Here is a 22371-nt window from a genome sequence, read left to right as displayed (position 1 = left end):
CAACCTTGAATTTCAAGTCCTTTATATGGAAAACAACTTGATAAAGACTTATCCAAAATTCCAAAACAAGTGTAGTTTTTCCACAATCGACACCTAAATTTCACCAACCTTAAATTTCAAGTCCTTTATATGGAAAACAATCCATCTATAAATAGGCATATCTCACATCATCAAACCCTAAAATCTAGTAACTCCTAAACATGGCAAACAATTTGATCAATAAGAAGCTTCAAGGCAAAGTAGCCATTGTGACAGGTGGCGCCAGCGAGACCACCGCCCGCGTCCTGGCCGATCACGGGGCGCGTGCGGTGGTGATCGCCAATATCCAATCCGAAAAAGGCCGGGCTGTGGCCGAATCCATCGGCCTGTAGCGCTGCAGCTACGTCCAATGCGACGTGGCGGACGGGAACAAGTTGCGGCCATGGTCGAATGGACAACGACGACGTACGGCGGCCTCGACATAATGTTCAGCAACGCCGGCGTCATCAGCGACTCCCCTCAGACCTTCCTAGAGCTGGATTTTTCAGAATACTAGCGCGTGATGCGCGTGAACGCGCGTGGCGTGGCGGTGTGCGTGAAGCAGGTGGCGCGTAAGATGGTGGAATTGGGGACGAGAGGTTCTATCATCTGCAACGCCAGCGCGTCGGCGGGGAAGGCGTCGCAGAACTGGACGGACTACGGGATGTCGAAGTGGGCGGTGCTGGGACTGATGCGGTCGGCGAGTTTGCAGCTCGGGAAGCACGGGATTCGGGTGAACAGCGTGTCGCCGGCGGTGGTGCTCACGCCTTTTCTTGCAAAATACGGAATCCTGACGGCGGCGGATGTGGACACGTATATCGGACCCTACACGAGCTTGAAAGGGGAGACGCTCACGGCGGAGAATGTGGCGGATGCGGTGGCGTTTCTGGCTTCGGATGAGGCGGCGTTTGTCACCGGAGTTGATTTGGCGGTGGATGGTGGGATGATTGCGGAGCCATTCGACCTATCAAACTAGTTAATCAATGTGTTTTTGTAAACATATTTTAATAAATTGTTTCAAAAAATGTATGCATTAGATGATGCATGATATAAAGTACCCTTCCTTATTTTAATAAATTGTTTAAAGAAATTGTTTCTTTATTTAGAAAAAAAATTAATGGTGTGGGTTCTATTTTATTTATTGGTCTTAAAATATACTTTCTCCATCCCTAAAGAACATATACTTTGGGTTCGACATGTGTTTTAATGCAAAATTGGTAAAGTAAGAGAGATGTAGAGATAAAAAATAATTAAAGTATTGTTAATGGGGAATGGGTCCTACCTTATTAGAGAAGAGAGTTTCCAAAATTGGAAAATGCATATTATTGTGGGACAGACTAAAAAGGAAAGAGCGCATATTCTTGTGGGACGGCAGGAGTAATATGAATATAAAGTTGAAAGAGAATATTTTTATTTTTAGGAAATAGACCAAAAATAGAAAGAGATTATATTCTTAGGAAACCGGATGTAGTAATTTTCTACTCACAAAACACACTAACATAACATTTATTAAAACTCGTGTCAAACTTAAATTGTTTTCAATAACTAGCATTTAAAATGATGATATATATTAGCATTTAGAGTGGTGTTATGGGCAAGCACTACTTAATTCGAGAATATGAATTTAGTTCACAATAATAGAGATTTAGTCACTATAAAGACGTTTTAGTTCACAACAGGAAGTTAAAAACACATAGTGAAGCAAAACGCCATTATAGTGGATTAAAATTGCTCCTATCGTGATTTAAATTTGAGTTCTCTAATTATGCATTTAAAATTAGTTATAATTTAATCATCTCCCTTAGCACTAGTACGTATAAATATATCTTATACTCATACCAAAATTTAACTTAGAACTCAACATATAGACTTTAGGGAAATGCGAAATTGATAAAGCATAAAAGAGATAGAAAGAAAAAGTGATTGGAGTAATGTTAGTAAAGAATGAGGCTCACTTAGAATAATATTAGAAGAGAATGAGGCTCACCTTGTAAGCGATAAGAAAATTTGCCAAGAGTAGAGTTTATTTGGCGCGGTGTTTTCCTAGACAAGTGGTTATTTGGACGTTGCCGCTACTTCTACTGATAATCACAACATATATCCCTAGTTTTTTTCGTCCATCCTTAATTTAGCTATCTCTATCGTTTCCCATCTCGCTCGCAACCCACTACTGCCAATGCTGCAACTGCTTCCGACGACTCCATAACTGTGTTAGTAGTCGCTGTCGCTTGGGCCCGCATTAAAATCCTTGCTGCGCCACAGCTGATGTGTAATTTTAGGTCTTTTTAAATCAGAATAGATATGCACTCAAGTTCACAAAATTATCCCTAATATTACCACTTTACTGCAAGAGTACAGCTTCGTGTGTAGTAATTTAAGGTGTCGATCCACAGGGAAGGTAAGTTCGTTTAACTCCAAATAAATAAAAATAACAGTAAAGATGAAGGCTTTTGTTTGAAGTTTGTTTTCTGAAAATAATGAAAAATAAAGTTGAATTCAAATTAACACAAGTGAGACAATTGTTACTCCAAACACTTGTAAACAAGACACGGATTTATCCTATGCATTCAATTCTATCTCATACGTTCGATACAATTTAAAATTATTCAACCTACAAGCACTAAACATGCTAAGCATCAACTAGTCAAAGAATAGCTAAACACTTACTCTCTAAACCAAATTCAATAATCCTAAGAACCCTACGGAAGCGCGAGATTCAAAGTACAATTGCAATTAAGATCAAAATCCATTATCAAGTTGTTATCTAAACAATTCCAATAGATAATTCATTACCACCACAATCCATCACAATTCAAGCTAAAGAGACATTAAATCAAGACTATAGAATTATTACTAAAGATGCACCTAAAGTAATAAATTCATTCAATTAAATAAGTAGTAATAACGAACATGAGATAAAAACGAGCATAGAATAAATCACGAAATCAAAATGTCATACTGCGTGTTTGGAGTAACACAGGATTCTTAGCCTAACATAATTAAATCAAGAACAATGATAAATGGAGATAAAACCCTAGAAACCATGGAGTAAATTTAGAGTAAATGATGGCTGGAATTTTCTCCTTTCTCTTCTCACTTAATTTCCTCACGCTGAATTCCTCTAGAATAGCTCTCCTCCTCAATTGCTTAATGCTCTGTTTCTCTTTGTGTCGTATGGTAAAAAAAATGGCGGCTGCTCCTTTTCTCAATCCCTTTTTATATCTTTTTTTTTTCTTTCTTGCCCAAGTAAAAGTCACGCCTCCTTTCTTCAAAACCCTCAACTACTTTATTCTTTAATTAATTGCTAGGCCCACGTGTATAGTTTGTACATGCAAAATAAATAAAACTCAAATTATCTCCAATTTACATGTACATGTATCAACTGATAAATACTACCTCCGTCCCCCAAAATTCATCCCGGTTTGACCGGGCACGGATTTTAAGAAGTAGTTTGACTTTATATTAAATGAAGGAGTGTAGTGGAGTTTGGGTCCCACATGAATGCTTTTGTTTTATTGTTGTACAAATAAGGTATAAATGGTTTTATGCAAGTTTTGTACTCCATTAATTTTGACATAAAAAAATAATGTGATTAATTAATTGATGTGATTATAAATTCTGTGAATAAAAATTTAATGTGAATTTATTGTGTTTACATAGTTAGAATAATTAATTCGTGCAGATGAGTAATTATTTAATGCGAAATTAATGTGAATTATTTAATGCGAAATTAATGTGACTAAATATTGTTTGTGATTACTTAATTAATGTGATTAAAAAGTTACTGCTAATTAATGTGATGAATAAATTTTGTGATTCAACCATTAAACAAAAATTTCAGTAAGTCACCCAGCAAATTCAACAAACTATAGTGTCTATAAAAAAATGATCAACAAAAATTTGAGAGATGAAGCTCATACATTTAACCATGCCTCTGCCTTTGAATACATTAGGGGCTACTACCCTATTCCATACAATTTGAGAGGGAATAAACCCAACTACCAACTCCAAAATGGAGGGAAAATAATTCAAATCCATGGAGGGAACATTTTATACACACAGAGATGGAGGGAACATCAACCTACACATAGCTATATAAGGACTAGATCTAACCACAACTTGAGATTTTTATCACTAAGTGCACTCAGAAAAATATCATCACTGGGCTATGGAGGAGGAGCTGTCAGATAGAGGAAATCGCATAATACCAAGCCTCAAAAAAAATCTGCTAGCTCAAAGGCTGCTGCAATGGAGCCAGGCAGGAGAAGTACCATATGGAGCTATTCAAAAGGCAGCAACAGAGTTTGGAGTTAGCAGGAAGACATCCCAGAGAATATGGGCAGAAGCAAAAGTCCAAATTCATAGTGGAGTACCTGTCAACATAAAGGGCAGAGTTAAGGGCTACGAGCACAAAGACAAATTCCATCTTGATGCTGGCAAGGTAAGAGAGTTGTCAGTTCTTGAGAGATCTAACATCCGTAAGCTTGCTTCAAAACTTGATGTAAGTAAGAGCACAGTTGGTAGGTTTGTGAAACAAAACCATCTAAGGCCACACACAAATGCCATGAAGCCTCTACTTACTGCTTCAAACAAAGTTGCAAGAATGAGATGGGGTTTAAGCCATATTCAACCACTCATAGTAAATGGTATGCTAAAATATCACCCAATGCACAATGTTGTGCATATAGATGAAAAATGGTTTACATGACTAAAACCTCAGATAGATACTACCTGCTGCCAGATGAAAATGAGCCATACAGATCATGTAAATCAAAGCGGTTCATCACAAAGGTGATGTTTATGTGTGCTGTGTGTAGACCTCATTTTGCAGAAAATGGGGAAGTCATTTTTGATGGAAAGATAGGCATTTTTCCATTCACAACTATGGAGCCAGCAAAGAGAAGATCTAAGAACAGACCAAGAGGGACTCTGGAGACAAAACCCATTCAATCAGTGAACAAGGAAGTGATGAGAGAGTGCATAATTCAGAAGGTACACTTTATTTTTTCCCTTATGTATACAAACACATATTAACAGATCATATATGTATAGATCATACCAGCAATCAAGGCAAAGTGGCCAGAAAATATACGTAAGGAGATTTTCATTCAACAAGACAATGCCAAGTCTCATATACACCACAACGATGCTGACTTTCTGTCAGTTGCATCCACAGATGGGTTCCAGTTCCATATAAGGTGCCAACCACCACAATCTCCAGATTGCAATGTGTTGGATTTGGGTTATTTTAGAGCAATCCAATCTCTACGAGATGATAAGGTAGCTAAGGGTGTGGATGACTTGTTAAGGAATGTGCATAGCTCCTTTGATGAACTTAGCCCATACACACTCAACAATGTTTTCCTCACTCTACAAGGTTGTCTAACTGAGATTCTTAAGGTGCAAGGGGGTAATGACTACAAAACTCCACACATGAATAAAGAGAGGTTAACTAGGATTGGGACACTGCCAGTGGCATTAGAGGTTGAAGAAGGAGTTGTGAAGGCTGCTGTGGCATACCTCTAACAGCCAGAACATGATGTGAGTACAAACTATGACATCTCAGGTGTCACAGAAGCTGTGGGCTTCTAATTCAGAATGTAGGAATCATACTTTTTGTCAGTTGGTTGAGTAAGCCTCAGAATTAGGTGTGGCTTACTCCTATTCAACTGTTTTTGTCATTTTGTAAAGCCTCCAAACCTAAGCACAGGGGTGGCTTCTAAAATCCTAATCCCTCAGAAAGCTTTCATCATAGGGCAGCCTCCAAACCTGTATAGGGGTGGCTTCTAAGGGTGACTTGTAGTGTGAATGTGTTTGTATAATGATTTTGTATGGTTTTCTCAGCTTAATCCCTCAGATAGCATGTTTTAATCATGGACACATAAGCCTCCTAACCTTAGTACAGGGGTGGCTTATTAATAACAACAACTCAGCAACAAGAAACACAAACATAATCATCACAGGGAACACACCAGCACAGCAAACCATACAAAACCACTATGCACACACCATCATCAGCAAGCCATGCAAAATCATCACAGGGAACTCATCAGACACAACAAACAATACAAATGCCTCAGTATGGAGCCATTCAAACTTCATAAGCATTCATCACATCCAACACAAGAACATAAAACAACAACCAATGCATTCAATCCCACATCATCCAAACCAACAACACCCACATACTACAGGGAACTCAACAACACCCACAATCCCACATCATCCAAACCATCAACACCCACAATCCCACATCATCCAAACCCATCAACACCCATGGCCTCCAGATAGATCAACCACCACAAACCCTAAATCAACTCAAACCCCCAGCCTCCAGACCCATCCACATCCATAAATCAGTACAAACCTCCAGCCTCCAGACCCATCCACACCCTAAACCATTACAAACCCCCAGCCTCCAGACCCATTAACACCCTCATTCTCCAAACCATCGGAAAACCACACCATCCAAACACAAATAGTGGAATTTGAGGGACAACATACTTAGATTAGATCCAGAAACCTAGGCAGCAAGATCGCAAACATAGCCATCTCATTAGGCGAATACACGATGGGGGGAGCTTTCGAATTCGATGGTGGTGGTGGACCGTAGTAGGGGGTGGCTGGGGGTGGTGGGAGACCATAGTTGGGGGTGGCTGGGCCAAAAACTTGACTCAACTTTATTTTACCCAAATAATATCCGCAAGTGTACGGGGTTATCGTAGCAAATAGCAAGCAAGAGTATATCGTATCCCACCGAGACAATTATGTGTGAGCCTAAGTACCACGAACAAATTTCAACTACTATCCAGACAATCAGGAAATTTGGCTTTGAAACTAACAACTACTAAAAACATGTAAATGCAGAAATTAAATTAACACAATTAAACAAGAGAGCGATGAAGCTGTGTAAGATGATGGAGAAATATGCAGAATTCAAGGATCCGATGCACAACTCATAGCTTAACCCAATTGAAACCGATTTACCATTTAAAGTCTCTAGAATTATTGAATCAATCACAATTATAGATTAAACCCCCTCCCGAGGTGAGAAATCTATAGATAAGGTGTAATAATTGAAGTCCCCTTCTAAATCTTAGACCTAACTCCCAAAAGTTTGATTAGATTAAAGATCCCACTCATAATCTCAACTCTCCCGAGTTTTATTGAATTAAGGTGTGAATTATTCTTCTTTCAAGATTAATTATTTCATCTCCCGATTACTCTAAGAAACCCTACACGCCCAATTGGTGATCAAACAATTGATAGAAAAAAGGCACAAGAATAATTCAAACAATTACAAGAGCAAGATAAAATTGAAATCAATTGGATTAAAACTATTAATCAATGCATCTTCACCAAGAATCCCACATAAAAGGTTTAGTTACTCATGTTCAAGGTAGATAACAAAAAGAAACTAAGAAAAATAAGGAAAACCATGATACGAATTACAATTGGCGGAGGAATCGAAGCTTGAATCTTCAATCTTCTTCCAAGAGTGCTTCATTGAGAGAGAGAATGTGTTTTTGCGGCTTGTGGATAATGATTTTTCGTTGCCCTAGCTTCTCTCTCTTATTTTTCCTTCAGAAAAATCGCGTCTAGGCTAAAAAACGTCAGTCAGACGGACCCGGTCGGGTAGAAGTCTCTGGACTCTTTATGAACAAAATTGGCCACCCGGCCGGGTGGAATTATTGCACATAAAATTCACCCGGCCGGGTATCTCCCGGCAGTCCGCGCGGTTTCCGTAGATCGGCCATATCTCTCTCATCCGAACTCCGATTGGGGCGTGTGAGGTACCCACGTGAAGCTCTTTCGATGATAAAGACAATGGTACTCTAAAAATAGGATTTGGACCCCATCTTGATAGGGAGATTAACATTTGAAGCAGACCCCAGTCACGACTTGGCTCATTTTGACATTTTTTTTTACCTATTTTGACTTCAAACACTAGATAAACTCATCAAAGCACCTTTAAAGTGAAATATGGACATAAACTCTAAGATAATGCAATGAAAGCACACAAATGATCATGTTTAATGTCCAATAAAACAGTTAAAATCCGAGTTTATCACTGGGGGTGGTGGGGGCCGTAGTATGGGGTTTCAGACCCAAAGTACTCAAACATCTTAGATCGGGGTAGATTTTCAGGTTCCGTTTCAGGGACAACGGTATCGGTATAGGTTCCGACATAATAGGGGGTGACAATGGGGGGTATGCATGCCAAAGATGCTCTGGCGTGTCTGGGACGACGAGTTCATCCAGATCTTCGACCGATAAACAAGACCAGGAGTCGAGATCTCCAGCCATCTCACAAAAAATTAGGGTTTCTGTGGGAAATTTGGGGGGGGGGCGACGGGGCGACGAAATTAGGGTTTCTGGTCGAAGAAATATGAGGTGGATGGTGGATGAAATCAAATCGGGGGAGGCGAAGGATCGACGAAATTAGGGTTTCGGTGGATTTGAGGAGGCGGTGGGTGGAGGGTGCCCAGATTTCCACCATTTAAATCAGGGAAACAATGAGGGAATATGATGCGTGTTATGGGGAAGGTAGGTGGGTGGTTGAAATGCATTGAAGGAGGCGATGGGTTGATGGAGAGCATTGAAGGAGGCGGTGGGGAGTTGGAGAGCATTGAAGGAGGCGGTGGGGACTGTAGAGGGAGACGAGAGAATAGCTCAAAAATAATGACCCATTTGCAAAATGAAAATGGGTCAAATTGTAAATATTTAGAATGTGGAGGTGTGTAAATAAATGTCCATTTTTAGTAAGTTTGAAGTGGGAAAAATTTTCAGGGACGGCCCGAAATGGTAAACTGGGACGAATTTTCAGGGACGGAGGTAGTAATAATTAAACTTCAATGATTAATTGATATATGATTTAATATAAAAATTAGGAGAAATCTTGGAGTAAAATTAACCTTATTTGATTTACATCAACGGCCAATCCAAACTCTACACAATAAATTGAACATTCTAAATTCTAAATGCATGCATGTGCTTAACTTCAACTTTCTGAAGTCCAAACGCATGCGTTTTCTTAATTTCCACATTCTAAATTCTAAATTCATGTGCCTAATTTAATTTGGAATCCTAGCACTTGCCGTTCTTGACTGTAACCAGTGGTGGACATATTTGCATCTAACTCTATTTTCTAATCAAATGTGTGTGTGCGCAGGAGAAAAAGTGTACGTTATTATATATGAGACAAATAATTTAAGATTCAACTAAGTTAATGCATATTTCTTCTGGGAATAATATACTCCCTCTATCAAGATAGATGTCACACTTAGTTGATGAAACAAGATTTTAGGGGATTTAGTTTTATGTGTTAAGTGGATAGAGAAAATAAATATTTATATATTAATGTTTGAGATAATCTTTTCTAAAAAAGGAAATGTGACATCTTTTGTGGGAAAAATTTAAAAGAAAGTGTGATGTCTACCTTGGGATAGTATTATGGAGTTTATTTGGCGCGGTGTTTTGTGACACAAGTGGCTATTTGGATGTCGACGCTACTTCTACCGATAGTCCCCATATATATCCTTAGAGCATCCACAATAGCGGATGTCAGGTAGGAGGTCAGGTAGGATTAGCGGGATGTCCGTGGGGGTGTTCGCAGCAATAGCGGACGTCAGGTAGGACGTCCCGAAGTAGGACGATCTCTCGTCAACGCCCGAAACCGGACGTCCTAACTGACGTCCGTGCTCGTGTCTGCTATTGCGCGGACAAGAGGTAGGACGTCCCATTTTTTTATTTATTTTTATATTTATTTATTTTATTTATACTCAATATTAACTACTCATTGCACTTTATTTTTTGTATATTTGATAAACACCAACAATTAAAATGAATTAATCTTATTTTTCAATTTGTTTTATTGGTTAGGGCGTCGGCTAGTCCTAGTGCTAGACTATTATTGTGCAGTGGGACGTCCTAGTGACGCGGTAAGAGGTGTTTTTGGGATGTCCTAGTGCTAGACTATTGGGATTTCCGTTCCTACGGTGGATGCTCTTAGTTTATATCACCCATCCTTTAATTCTCTCTATCATTTCCCATCTTGCTCGCAACCCGCAACCGCCAATTATTCCGAACGGCTCCACAGCCGTGTTAACAGCCGCTTGGGCCCCGCATTGACTTTCTGGCTCCGCCACGAGGCCCACGACCAATCCAAACTCTACACAATAAGTTGAACATTCTAAATTCTAAATGCATGCTTGTGCCTAACTTTGAGATTATGCTTAATTTCTACATTCTAAAATCTAAACGTTGCTTAATTTTATATGGAATCCTAGCAGTTGCCGTTCTTGACTGTAACGAGTGGTGGACATCCAAAAACAGAAAAATGAGACTATTTTTCGTGGACGGCGGGAATATGAAATAAAAACTCAGATTGGAGGGGGCCAAGGACCCTAGGTCCCAGTGTAGGTTTGCCTTTGACTATGACAAACAAATGCTGCCTGATGGTGGCTTACGACTTCTCCACACACAACGTCTTTGCACTCAACCTTAATTCCTTTCCATCTGTGTGCAACATAACTTGATCAAAAACTAGAGAGTAGAGACAGAGTCAAAATGGGAGTGTTTTGGAAACCAAATTGTCAAAAATAAAGAACAAAATTATTCTTATAATTAATATGAAAAACGTTTTCTATTTATAATAATTTTTTGTATAATCTTCTATTTATATTAATTTTCATTTTAGATAGATGCTTATTTTTATCATGTTTCTTTCTTGGGTAGCGGTAGTTTTTTTTGGCGTTCTTTCTTACTAATTTATCATTAAATTGAGAACATGTGTAGAAAGTCTAGAGACTCTGGTTGTTTAATTTAATACCAAGGTGATTTTTGGCGTTCCATGCCTTCATTTTTTTTTATGTATCCACTAAATAAATAAGATGACGTTCTGGTGTTGTACTAAACGTTTCATTTCTAGTGGGACGGAGGGAGTATTATATTAACAAATAATATTCCAGCATACAACCAACAGATTTGGACCGCACGATTTGAAAATCTCACGGCTGGGAGAGCGCCACATATACAGCGTTATTTTCCCCAAAACCAAGCGATGAAGGGCAAATGTGTCATTTGAGTCATTGATCCATCTTATATATAGTGTGAGAAAGGTTATGAACATATCATCGATACTTAAAAATAAAAAATAAGTAACTCTTAAATATGGCAAACAATTCGATAAAGAAAAAGCTTCAAGGCAAAGTAGTCATCGTTACCGGCGGCGCCAGCGGCATCGGCGAGACCATCGCCCGAGTCCTGGCCGATCACGGGGCGCGGGCGGTGGTGATCGCCGATATCCAACCCGAAAAGGGCCGCGCTGTGGCCGAATCCATCGGCCTGCAGCGCTGCAGCTACGTCCAATGCGACGTGGCCGAGGAGGAACAAGTTGCGGCCATGGTGGAATGGACGGCGACGACCTACGGCGGCCTCGACGTAATGTTCAGCAACGCCGGCACCGTCAGCAGCCTCCCTCAGACCATCCTGGATTTGGATTTTTCGGAATACGAGCGCGTGATGCGCGTGAACGCGCGTGGCATGGCGGTGTGCGTGAAGCAGGCGGCGCGTAAGATGGTGGAATTGGGGACGAGAGGGTCTATCGTCTGCACGGCGAGCGCGACGGCGGAGAAGGCGACGGTGAACGCGACGGACTATGTGATGTCGAAGAGGGCGGTGTTGGGGCTGATGCGGTCGGCTAGCTTGCAGCTCGGGAAGCACGGGATACGGGTGAACAGCGTGTCGTTGGGTGTGGTGCTCACGCCGCTTGCTGCAAAGCAGGGGATTGAGACGCCGGCGGATGTTGACAATTATATCAGCCGCTACACGAGTTTGAAAGGGGCGACGCTCACTGCCGAGAATGTGGCGGATGCGGTGGCGTTTCTGGCTTCGGATGAGGCGGCGTTTGTCACCGGCGTTGATTTGGCTGTGGATGGTGGGATGATTGCCATGCCATTCGACCTTTCAAACTAATGCATGCTACTTAATTTTATTTAATTTATGTTGAATCGAGTCTTGTAATTTAATTAGTTGAGCGATCTGCAAGCTCCGTTTCGGTTTTCTTTGTCGGTTCTTTCCCGGGCCGTATTATAAGAGTCGAACCGCATTTAGGTACTATAATATGGAGTCTCTTTATATGGAGTCTCTTTAATTCAATAAGAAATACAATCATATTTATATTTTCATCCAAGTTCTCTTTACTATTCTATGGCAGGATTAGGGTTTTAGTCCGTAATTAATGATTTAGTAAAAAAATGAACGGTCAAACGCATTTTGACCCGTCTAACGAGTTAAATTAATGGACCAAAAGCTAACACATTGTTAAGGTTATTTCCCTAACATGTCATGGGTGATCGGCGGCCTTCGGCTAGGTGATCAGATAGAGTGTAAGTCTGCTGGGGTCTTTCCGTCGGCAAACTAATGCAATTTTTAGGGCTTTCTCGTGCAGAGACAAGAGAATGAAAATAATGACAAATTTTTATTTATACTTATAGACCCTAGGGTTGGTTCGACTCTCTTTTGCCGAAAAGAACCAAGATAAAAAATTGGGAGAGAGGTTTATAAATAAATCAGTTATATTGAGATAGAGGGATAAATAAATAAAACAAAAGTAATTAATCTTAAAGTCCCACATATAATCTTGGTAACGGTGCGGAGCTTGGTGAACGGACGGGATTTCGCACGCGTGTCGTAGGCACGTGTTCCTTCCTATTCAACAAGATTTATAAGTTCCCACTTTCCAAAATACTATTAATTAGCATATGAAAAGTTAGGGAGTCGAACCCACGAGGAACGGTAGCATCCGCTATGTATTTCCACACTTAGGATTTGTTTTGGCGATGCCGCCACGCTCTAAATTGGGGGTGGGAACTAAACTACGAAATATAAACAACACTTAAGCTAAGGTGGGAACTAAAAGTGCAAATAAAATGCAATTAGAAGAAAGCATTTAAACTGGAACGTAGACTGGGCAATCTGATAAACAGGGCAACTTAGTAGAAAAATAAAAGCAGTAGCTAGAAAATTACAACACTTAGCGAAAATAAGACCATTCGGAAATAAAAACAGAGCAGCTACATGCATGAAGATTCCTAAGATTAGAAAGCAAAAGAGACTAAGCTAAAAGGCTAAGGAAAATGAACTAAGTGATAACTACTAAAGAAATCTAAAAAACTAGGATAGTAATATGCAAAATGTTGTCTAAAGCAAGCTAAACTAAATTAGATGTAAATGGAAGGTGGAGTGCAGAACTTAACTAAGCTAAAAGGGCTGCCAAAAGTGAATTTAATTTTAATATTTGGGCCTAATGAATTAATTTTAATATTTGGGCTTACTATTTTGATAAGGAGTTAGAATTGATTTGGTTGAGACAAATTAATTGAATGGAAGATTGGGCCAGAGTACTTTAAATCAATGGGTGACTTCACGCACGCTTTTCGAGGACAGAATGAAACACAAGTTAAAGCTTTAAACGAATGAGGTGGGCTTTCGAACTAAAGTGTTTTCAAGAGCTTTTGTTTTAATATATCGGTTTGAGCATCGTGTTATGTGCGATTGATTTATTATATTTATTCCAATGATGAGGCGAGATATGTGATCAAAGTGAAAGTGTTGTTGCGCATGTTATGTGGTGCTATGTGTTTGATTTATTGAGTGATATTATAAATTGCTTGGCTTTGTTGGTGTGATGTGAATTGATGCTCGACCTTGAAAAGTGATTTGTGTTTCAAATACGTTTTGAGGAAAATAAAGTTTGCAAAGGGAATATCATGCCATAGTTTTGTTTTGAGAAGTGTCTATCTGTTTGTTTAGCAAGGGAGTTGTCCCTACTAGACCTATTGAAATCGAATTCGCGTTTGACTAGGGAGTGAGTTCCTACTCAGGCTAGTGTACACCAATGGGGATCGTGAGCCGTCTTTTGGACCGGCCAGTCCAGTGATTGAGTTTGCGGCCACATTCTCGTTTCACATGATGTTGTTGATGTTGAGATTGAGGTTGAGATTGTTCAGATGATGATTATTTAGTGGGGAGTGAGTCCCTACTATGAGTTTAATCGAATTCGGGTCCTAGCAAGGGTGCGTCCCTACTCGGACTAGTGTACACGATGAGGACCGTGTCATCGAATGGGTTGGCCGGTTTTCGTGCTCGTAGAAAGTGGCCCCCTTACACGGCACCCTAAAGAACAGATATGGCAGTTTCTTAAATGAGTCAAGGAGAAATGGTTGTGTTTTGAAATGACGAGGAAAAAGGATTTGAGGATGAGTTGAAAGATATTTTAGTGTCTCGGGCCTTTTCAAGTTAAAACCCCGAGGTCACTCAATGGTGGCATGATATAACTGTTTTTATAAAATTGTTTTGGCAATTGTCCACTGAGTGCATCAAGTACTCAGCCATGCATTTGTTTTTAAAAATGTGCAGGTTGAGCGGTGACGAGCGTGTTGGGTGTTGAGCATGAAAGTGAAGAAGATAGTAAATAAAATTTTCTGAATATATTATGTCTTCATACATAATAGTATTCTACTCTCGAAATGCTTCCGCTAAATATTGTTTCTTTTGAGTTCGTGTATTGTTGATATATTTTCATTTGGGGTTGTTGATCGTTGATACACTCTGATTTTATTCGAGCTATTCTCATTTGTTTCGAGGTATGGTCGAGTTGTGTTGTTTTCTCCTTTCTTCCCCGCTTCTTTAACCCTCCCCTAGTTAGTCGCGATCAACCGTGTTTTCTATCCTTAGAAAATGCAGGCGTGACAATAATTAATTCAAATCAAGCTCGAAATCATATTACAATTTGACATGAAAATTCTATATCATTTCTTTCTTATTGCTACATATAATACAATAAATAACATAATTAATTTTTAAGTAAATTCAATTAAATTTAAAAATATTATATACATGTACAATTTATATACATTTATCTTTTCTCTTATTATTGAGGCCCTACACAATTAGTTTCCGTTGTCTTTTAATTCTACAACTAGGGATTCTAATTGATCTGGTTCGGGCTCGCCCGGTGTGGCCTGTTAATAATACAGGCCAGTTGGAAGCATTTCTAAGCTCAGTCTTGCTAGAGGCCCAATCCCTTTACTACCTAGGCCGCTCCAAGCTTGTTTTATACTGTAGTAATAAGTCACTTTATAATAAATATGATTTGATCAACAAAAAAACAAATCCTATCCACATTTATAAAATATGCAAAAATATTCTATTTACACGTAAATAAACATAATGAGTTTACATTACAATACTAATTGTAATATTTATATTGATTTTACTTTTCCAATTAGAACTCCTAATCACAGAATAAGTATGTAGACATGTTGTGCGCGTGTGTTGATCTACTAAAAGAACGGTTTTTAGAGGGATTGAGGAGATTGGCGGTTTCTCAAGGAGGGAGAATCGATGGGAGAGAATGAAAGTAATTAATTTAATTCTTCATTCTTCTTAATAATAATAAAAGACTCAGATACATGTTTATACTACTAATATTTATGATATAAAATGATCTTCTATAAACTAGCAAAACAACGGAACAATAACCAAACAAATCAACATAACAATTAAACAATAAATTATAAAATAAGCTAAATAATTATATAAAGAGAGTATCAGTTGACTTCTGAAATAAACTAAACGTCTAGCTCCTTATTAGCGTCTCACAGGATATTATATACGTGGAAATCATAGAACACATGGATATAAAAAGGATACCAAATTTATTAATACATACGTTTTTTTTACGAATTGGAAACGACAAAGACAATATATATCTTTATTAGAATTTTAGATACGTACATTTTTATTGGAATTGTAGACAAGCATTATTAGTTAGATAGGTCGAATGGGATGGCAATCTGATACGCGATCCACGATACCGGCAGAGTTAGAGGAGCCGAAGGAGTTAGAGAAGGATAGTGTGGGATCGTTCAACACCCGAGAACCCGAGATCAGCCGGTAATACATATATGTCAACATTAGACATACGTATGTCATTTATATTCAGTTGACGTACAAATATCTTCGTGTTGACATCTATAAGATAGGTTGTGCACATAGTTGTCAGTAGTCAATTTAAAATAGTTGTCAACCTAACATGACTAATAGTATTTATATAATTTAGTAAAGAATGAACATGTAAAAACGGTAAATATGTGTGTACTGCCTCCGTGGCGTATCCAGGATTTTCGATATGGGGGTGCGAAAAAATTACGACTTAAAATTTCACAATGTGACTAATCAATTTTGTTCTCTTTGTTATGTTTTCTTAATTTTTCTAATATTTAAAATGAAATATGTCTTTATTTTTTTACCAAAAACTTCATTTTAAATCATTAAAAGAGTATTTTATAGTGTTACGTAGAGAGCCATTATGCATATGAAATACAAGTATCCATGTTTTGTTACTTAGCAATATTAATTATATTAGTATATATAATATAATGAGGAGGTTAATTTTATAAATATTACTTTATGATACTTATTTCAAATTAGTAATTAAACCTGGGTTGTTTGTAAAATATTTTACTCTATATTAGTCATATAAGTATCTATTAAAAATAGTTAATGAAAATTAAATATGAAAGAATATAAAATAAAATTAAAAAAAGAACAAGTTAGTGGTTAAACTAATAAATGTTTGTTAAAAAACGAAACAAATAATGAAACTTAAACATGAATTGTGAAGGGGATATGGATTAAAAACAAAATTAAATTGATAAAAGGTTATATGGATTAAAACAAAGTTAATTTTGAGAAAATAAAACAAAAGCAACAGGGAATGCGGTTGAGAAGGGTCGTCTCGGATCTCTAGTATGGAAGACCAGCACATTTTCCACTGTGACAGAAATAGATTTTGTTATAGTAGTACTACATATAGTATTAAACCACAAAGTTTTGGGGGTACAGTTGTACCCCCGTTCCCATTTGCATAAGCCACTTGCTCCGTCCGTGAATAGGAGTTCCGTTTTTCATTTTGGTCTGTTCGTGAATATGAGTCCCGGTTCATAATGACTATAAATGGTCTATAGACTCCACATTCCACTAACTCAGTCCTCACATTCATTTAAAACTAAATATATACAAGTGAGAAGTATATTCCACTAACTTTCTTCTATCAACTTTTTCTAAAGGTTTCATAAAATCCATGCCACAAAGAAATGAGACTCCTATTCGTGGATGGATGGAGTATTTATTACAAATGGCGTTCATATATTTGTTAGTTTAATAAAATTTAAATGTATATTGGTAAAGTTCTCCGAACAAAATAATTACATCGATCCTTTTGTTTTACTTAAAATGTTGCAATAATATTTGAGTAAAGTAGTAAAGAAATTAGGAGCTAAAATGCAACTCTCGGCTGGTGTGCTAAAATAATGTATGTTGAATATTCTTGTGTTACATTAATAAACTAATACGACAAAAAAAATGAATCAAGTGACCATTCTTGTTGTCTATGACATCCATTACGTGCCAAAAAGAACTAATTTTGCTAAATTATGAAGTTCCAAATTTCCACACATCAAATTAAATTACTCAATTTTCTAGTAGAATAATGAGTAGTCAAATGAGTAAGTTGGCTAAACCGTTTGTAATTCTTATAAGTAGGCGAATGTCTTTGTAGAGAAGGATAAGAAAACGTGCGTAGAAAATTTTTGCGGCCGAGAATAAAGGTAGAAGTGAAAATTCAAAATATGGAATTATTTGCTAAATGGTTCGCATACATTTTCCTTTTTCAAGATAAGATGTTGTTTCAAATTTAAATATATGGTCATATTACAACAATTTGTATATAACGAAGTGATGTAGTAATATAATGATTCAAGTGTAGCATAACCTAAATTCAATATATATAATACAGTAAAAGTGTGTGTATAATTAATTATAAATGTATATATTTCCTCCGTAGCATCTAAGATAACACCCGTTTTCCATTTTACTTTGTCCCATATAATTTGACATTTTTTTCTAAAAATAATAAAATAACTTTTTATGTCCGGGTAATACACCCAATCAATTCATCTCTTTAATTATAATATTCAATTCTTTTTCTCTCTCATTTTGTCATTTCAAAATTTCTGTGATTTAATACTTTTTTTTTTACATTTTAGGTAAGTTGATCCCTTATTAAACTCACATATATTAATATAAAACTCATATATAAAAGTGGAGTTCACATTTCATTAACGCATTTTCCATTTTTATTCACATAGTCATGCAATTTCTTAAAACCTATACTGAGTCAAAATAAGACTATAAATGTCGGATGGAAGAGTATTAATCTAAAATCATTCAGTCTTTTTAGTATTTACTCCTAAATAATTTACATGATTTTTTGTAGTTGAGGAATATTCTTATTTTAAAATGTTCCATATATTCTTTATCTATTTTTCTACTATACAAAAATTTGTCAATATATTGAATCTATTTAAATTTAAAATTCTTACCTTAAATTTTCTTATTTTTCGGCTACTCCTAAAATCACCAACGGCATACAATTTGATTTGACTAATTTAACTCTTTATTAATATATGTTGCTTCTTTTTTTTCTTTTTTTTGATAACGTGGGAACCCGCAGCCACTACCCTTAGGGGGCGCACTGGGTAAACCCCCGGTCCTTTGCAATAGCCTGCAAACCACACAGAACGGTTAAACCAGCCTAGGTTGCCCATAGCTGACAAGCTCACAGCTCAGGAGGCTTAAAGACTGCCCTTTGCAGGGCTCGAACTCATAACCTCATGGTTACAAGCCGTTCACAGCCTCGACCAACTGAGCTGGGGATTGCTTCTATTATTAGGTGTTCATTCTTTATGTCGGATTCACTCTCTTAGTTTTATTAAATTTCAACATACACCAACAAGTGTGCTAAAATAATGTATATAATGATCTAAATTCCGTATAAATAATGTATATAGAGAAAACTCTTATATATATATATGTATATATATATATATATATATTCTTTTTTTTACTTTATTCACTCTCTACTTTAACTATTTATTACTCCCTCCGTCCCATTAAATATGCAACATTTGCTTTTCGGCACAAGATTTTATATAGTGTTGTTTGTGAGTTAAAGAAGAGAGAGTAAAGTAAGAGAGAAGAAAAAGTAGAGAGAGTGTTATTTCCTTTTTTAGAAACGTTTCATTTTTAATGGGACAAACAAAAAAAGAAAAACGTTAATTTCTAATGGGACTGAGGAGTACTATTGTTTTAAAACGAGTGCTCAAAATGAAACGCCTCTACTTCATAGAGACGGGGGAGTATAATATAATTCTAAGTTATTCACTAAATGCTCTCTTATTAAACAACAAAATACATTCTTTCAACGCTAGTTTTCATCCACAGTAGGTGCTGATATTTGTGCACCTAACATATTCTTATAAATTGGGATTGTTTGATTATTCGTTGTGCTAAATTAATAATCATTCCCCCCAAACATTTTCAAGAAATGCATTTAATTAGGTGTTAGAATATTGAAATTAAGCACATGCATGCATTTTGAATGTAGAATTGACACTGCACGTATTTAGACATTCACCTACTTGTAAGAATTATAGTCGATTTAGCTTACTTATTTTTATTTTATTCTGCTAGAATTAAATTAGAATTCAGACTTTATTTCGAATTCATGCGTGGAAGTTGGACTTCATAGTTTAGAATTAATAAATGGTCACTTGATTCATGTTTAACACAAAGTATATTCAATAAACATGCTCTATTAGTTTTATTAAATTTCAAACATACACCAACCGGTGTGCTAAAATAATGTATGTTGAAAATTCTTGTCTTAAATTAATAAAACTAATACGACAAAAAAATGAATCAGGTGACCGTTCTTGATGTCTATGACACATCCATTACGTGCCAAAGACCAAAAAGAACTAATTTAGCTAAACTATGACTTAAGTCCAAATTTCCACACATCAATTTAAATTAGTCAAATTTGCTAGTAGAATAATTGTCAATGAGTAAGTTCGCTAAACCGATTGTAATTCTTATAACTAGGTCAATGTCTTTGTAGAGAAGGAAAAGAAAACGAGCGTAAAAAATTTAACAAGAGAAATTCAAAATTTTAGAGGTATTTGGGTCATAGTTTGTATACTGTAGTGATATCAGACTATCCGGATTCAACTATTAACCGAGACCTCTTTGGTCTTGTTTAGAAGATGGCTCAGTCAAACCATCAACCACGCAACTGAATTTAAGCTAGCTATTACAAGTTATCAAAACCGTAAGAGCTGTTGACTCAATTAGAGTCTTCTTGGTCAGAAGCTCCAAGAAAATCCAAGTAATCTCCAATGATCCTGCACACTAGGAAGCTAGTTAGAATAATATGAAAGATCCTCTTGGATCATGACAAAACATGCAGTAATCAATGAAATAACAAAGGAATCGCAATAGATCAAATAGCTATGGCTCAGAAACCCGCCAATAGTACAGATCTATTCACCAAAATCACATCCAGGGAGCCACGTTGAGTTCAACGGTGAAACTCTTCACCAACCCCGGTTTCAACCCCAAACCACTCCACTACAACACCGGATCTAGCCGCTCTCAAAGCTCACAACCACAGAAACCTCTCCACAAGAAACCCTACTTCTCTGGAACCCTAGCAACCGAAGTATTTGCTAATCTCAACCCACACACCGTTTATTCACACAAATATCAGTGATAAACCACAGTGGAACAACCAGAGAACATCAGAGAAGGATAACCCAAGGAAAACTCAAGAACTCGAGAGAGAAGTGAGAGAAACCAGAGAGTAGAGAGTGAAGTGAGGCGGTGAGTAGAGGGAGGGAGTATATCAAACCAGTAATGGGCTAGGGCAAATGCAGCCCCAAGTTACCTGATGGGCTATACAAAATTCCAGGCCCAGCAAAAAAATAATAGTCCCACCAATTAACCAGCCCAATAGTCAACATACTCCACCTTGGACATTAATTTTTGGGAAACCAATTGCACTATTAGCTAAGGTATTTAACTCATCATAGCCTGCAAGGCAGTCCCCACAGCACCAAAGAACCAAGTTCACTAGCATAGGGAAACAACCAGGTTTGCCTACAAGGCTCCAGAGGGGCTGACACCCATTAGCCTTTAGGACTTAGTGCCATCAGCCACTAGCTACCCTTACCATAGTAGCTAAGAGGCTGAGGTCTTTAACCCCGGGACATGCAGCTATCCTAGGTCAAAATGCAAATGCTTAATGCAGAAAATAAGTTTTTCAAGTGGTAAGCATTTAGTCCACATGTCAGCTGGGTTCTTATCAGTGTGCACTTTAAGCAAAGAAACTTCATTCTTTTCTACAATATCCCTGATGTAATGAAACCTTACATCTATATGCTTAGTTCTATCATGGAAGACAGGATTTTAACACAATTGAATTGCTTACTGAGAATCTGAAAACACAACAGGATGAGAATTCACAAATTTGAGTTCAGAAAGTACTCCCTTTAACCATACAGCTTCCTTCATTGCTTCAGTGATAGCATGTACTCAGATTCTGTAGTAGACAAAGCAACAATGTGTTGTAGCTGAGACTTCCAACTTATGCAAGATCTGCATAGAGTAAAGACATAGGAAGTGGTGGACTTCCTCTTATCTATGTCATTAGCATAATTGGAATCAACATAACCAGTCAGTTTCACACCATCTTCACATCTAGAATAGCATAAACCATACTTGGAGGTATTTTTCAAATATCTCATCAACCACTTTAAGGCTTCCCAATGAACTGGACCTGGATTAGACATGTATCTACTCAAGCAAGACACAGCATAGGCAATATCAGGCCTAGTACTAACCATTAGGTACATAACAGATCCTATAGCATTAGCATAGGGAACCTTCTTCATGGCATTGATATCATGTTCAGATTTAGGACACAAGTCTTTACTCAACATAAAGTGTGCAGCTAATGGCACAGAGGATGGCTTAGCATTAAGCATGTTAAATTTTTTCAGAATTTTGAGCACATAGGGTTCCTGATGCAAAACAAGCACACACTCTTTCCTATTTCTGAAAATATTAATTCCTAATATCTTCTTGGCATCCCCTAAGTCTTTCATATCAAAATTCTCACTCAAAGAGGTTTGCACAGCAGTTATGGATTTCAAACAAGGACCCATAATCAGCATGTCATCCACATATAACAGCAAGAAAACAGGATCAGCAGAGTCAAGGTTCTTAACATACAAGCAAGCATCAAAAGTGCTTCTAACAAAGCCTAGATCATGCATGCAGGTATTAAACTTTATATTCCACTACTGCCTAGGAGATTGTTTCAAACCATACAAAGCTTTTTTGAGCAAACACACATGATTAGGAAACTTAGGATTAATAAAGCCTTCA

The 22371-nt window shown here is 37.4% G+C and overlaps 1 protein-coding gene and 1 pseudogene across 1 annotated transcript; both read left to right on the top strand.

Moving 5' to 3' along the window:
- Nucleotides 1–197: 197 nt before the first annotated feature.
- On the top strand, nt 198–1071 carry LOC121758239 (annotated as a pseudogene).
- Nucleotides 1072–11165: 10094 nt separating this feature from the next.
- On the top strand, nt 11166–12206 carry LOC121757945 ((-)-isopiperitenol/(-)-carveol dehydrogenase, mitochondrial-like). Its single transcript, XM_042153389.1, has one exon. The coding sequence runs from the start codon at nt 11191–11193 to the stop codon at nt 11992–11994; it is 804 nt and encodes a 267-aa protein (XP_042009323.1). The 5' UTR covers nt 11166–11190; the 3' UTR covers nt 11995–12206.
- Nucleotides 12207–22371: the final 10165 nt, after the last annotated feature.

Source organism: Salvia splendens, chromosome 12 (assembly GCF_004379255.2).
Source record: "Salvia splendens isolate huo1 chromosome 12, SspV2, whole genome shotgun sequence".
In the NCBI taxonomy this organism is placed as follows: domain Eukaryota; kingdom Viridiplantae; phylum Streptophyta; class Magnoliopsida; order Lamiales; family Lamiaceae; genus Salvia; species Salvia splendens.
This window is presented reverse-complemented; position numbering and strand designations above follow the sequence as displayed.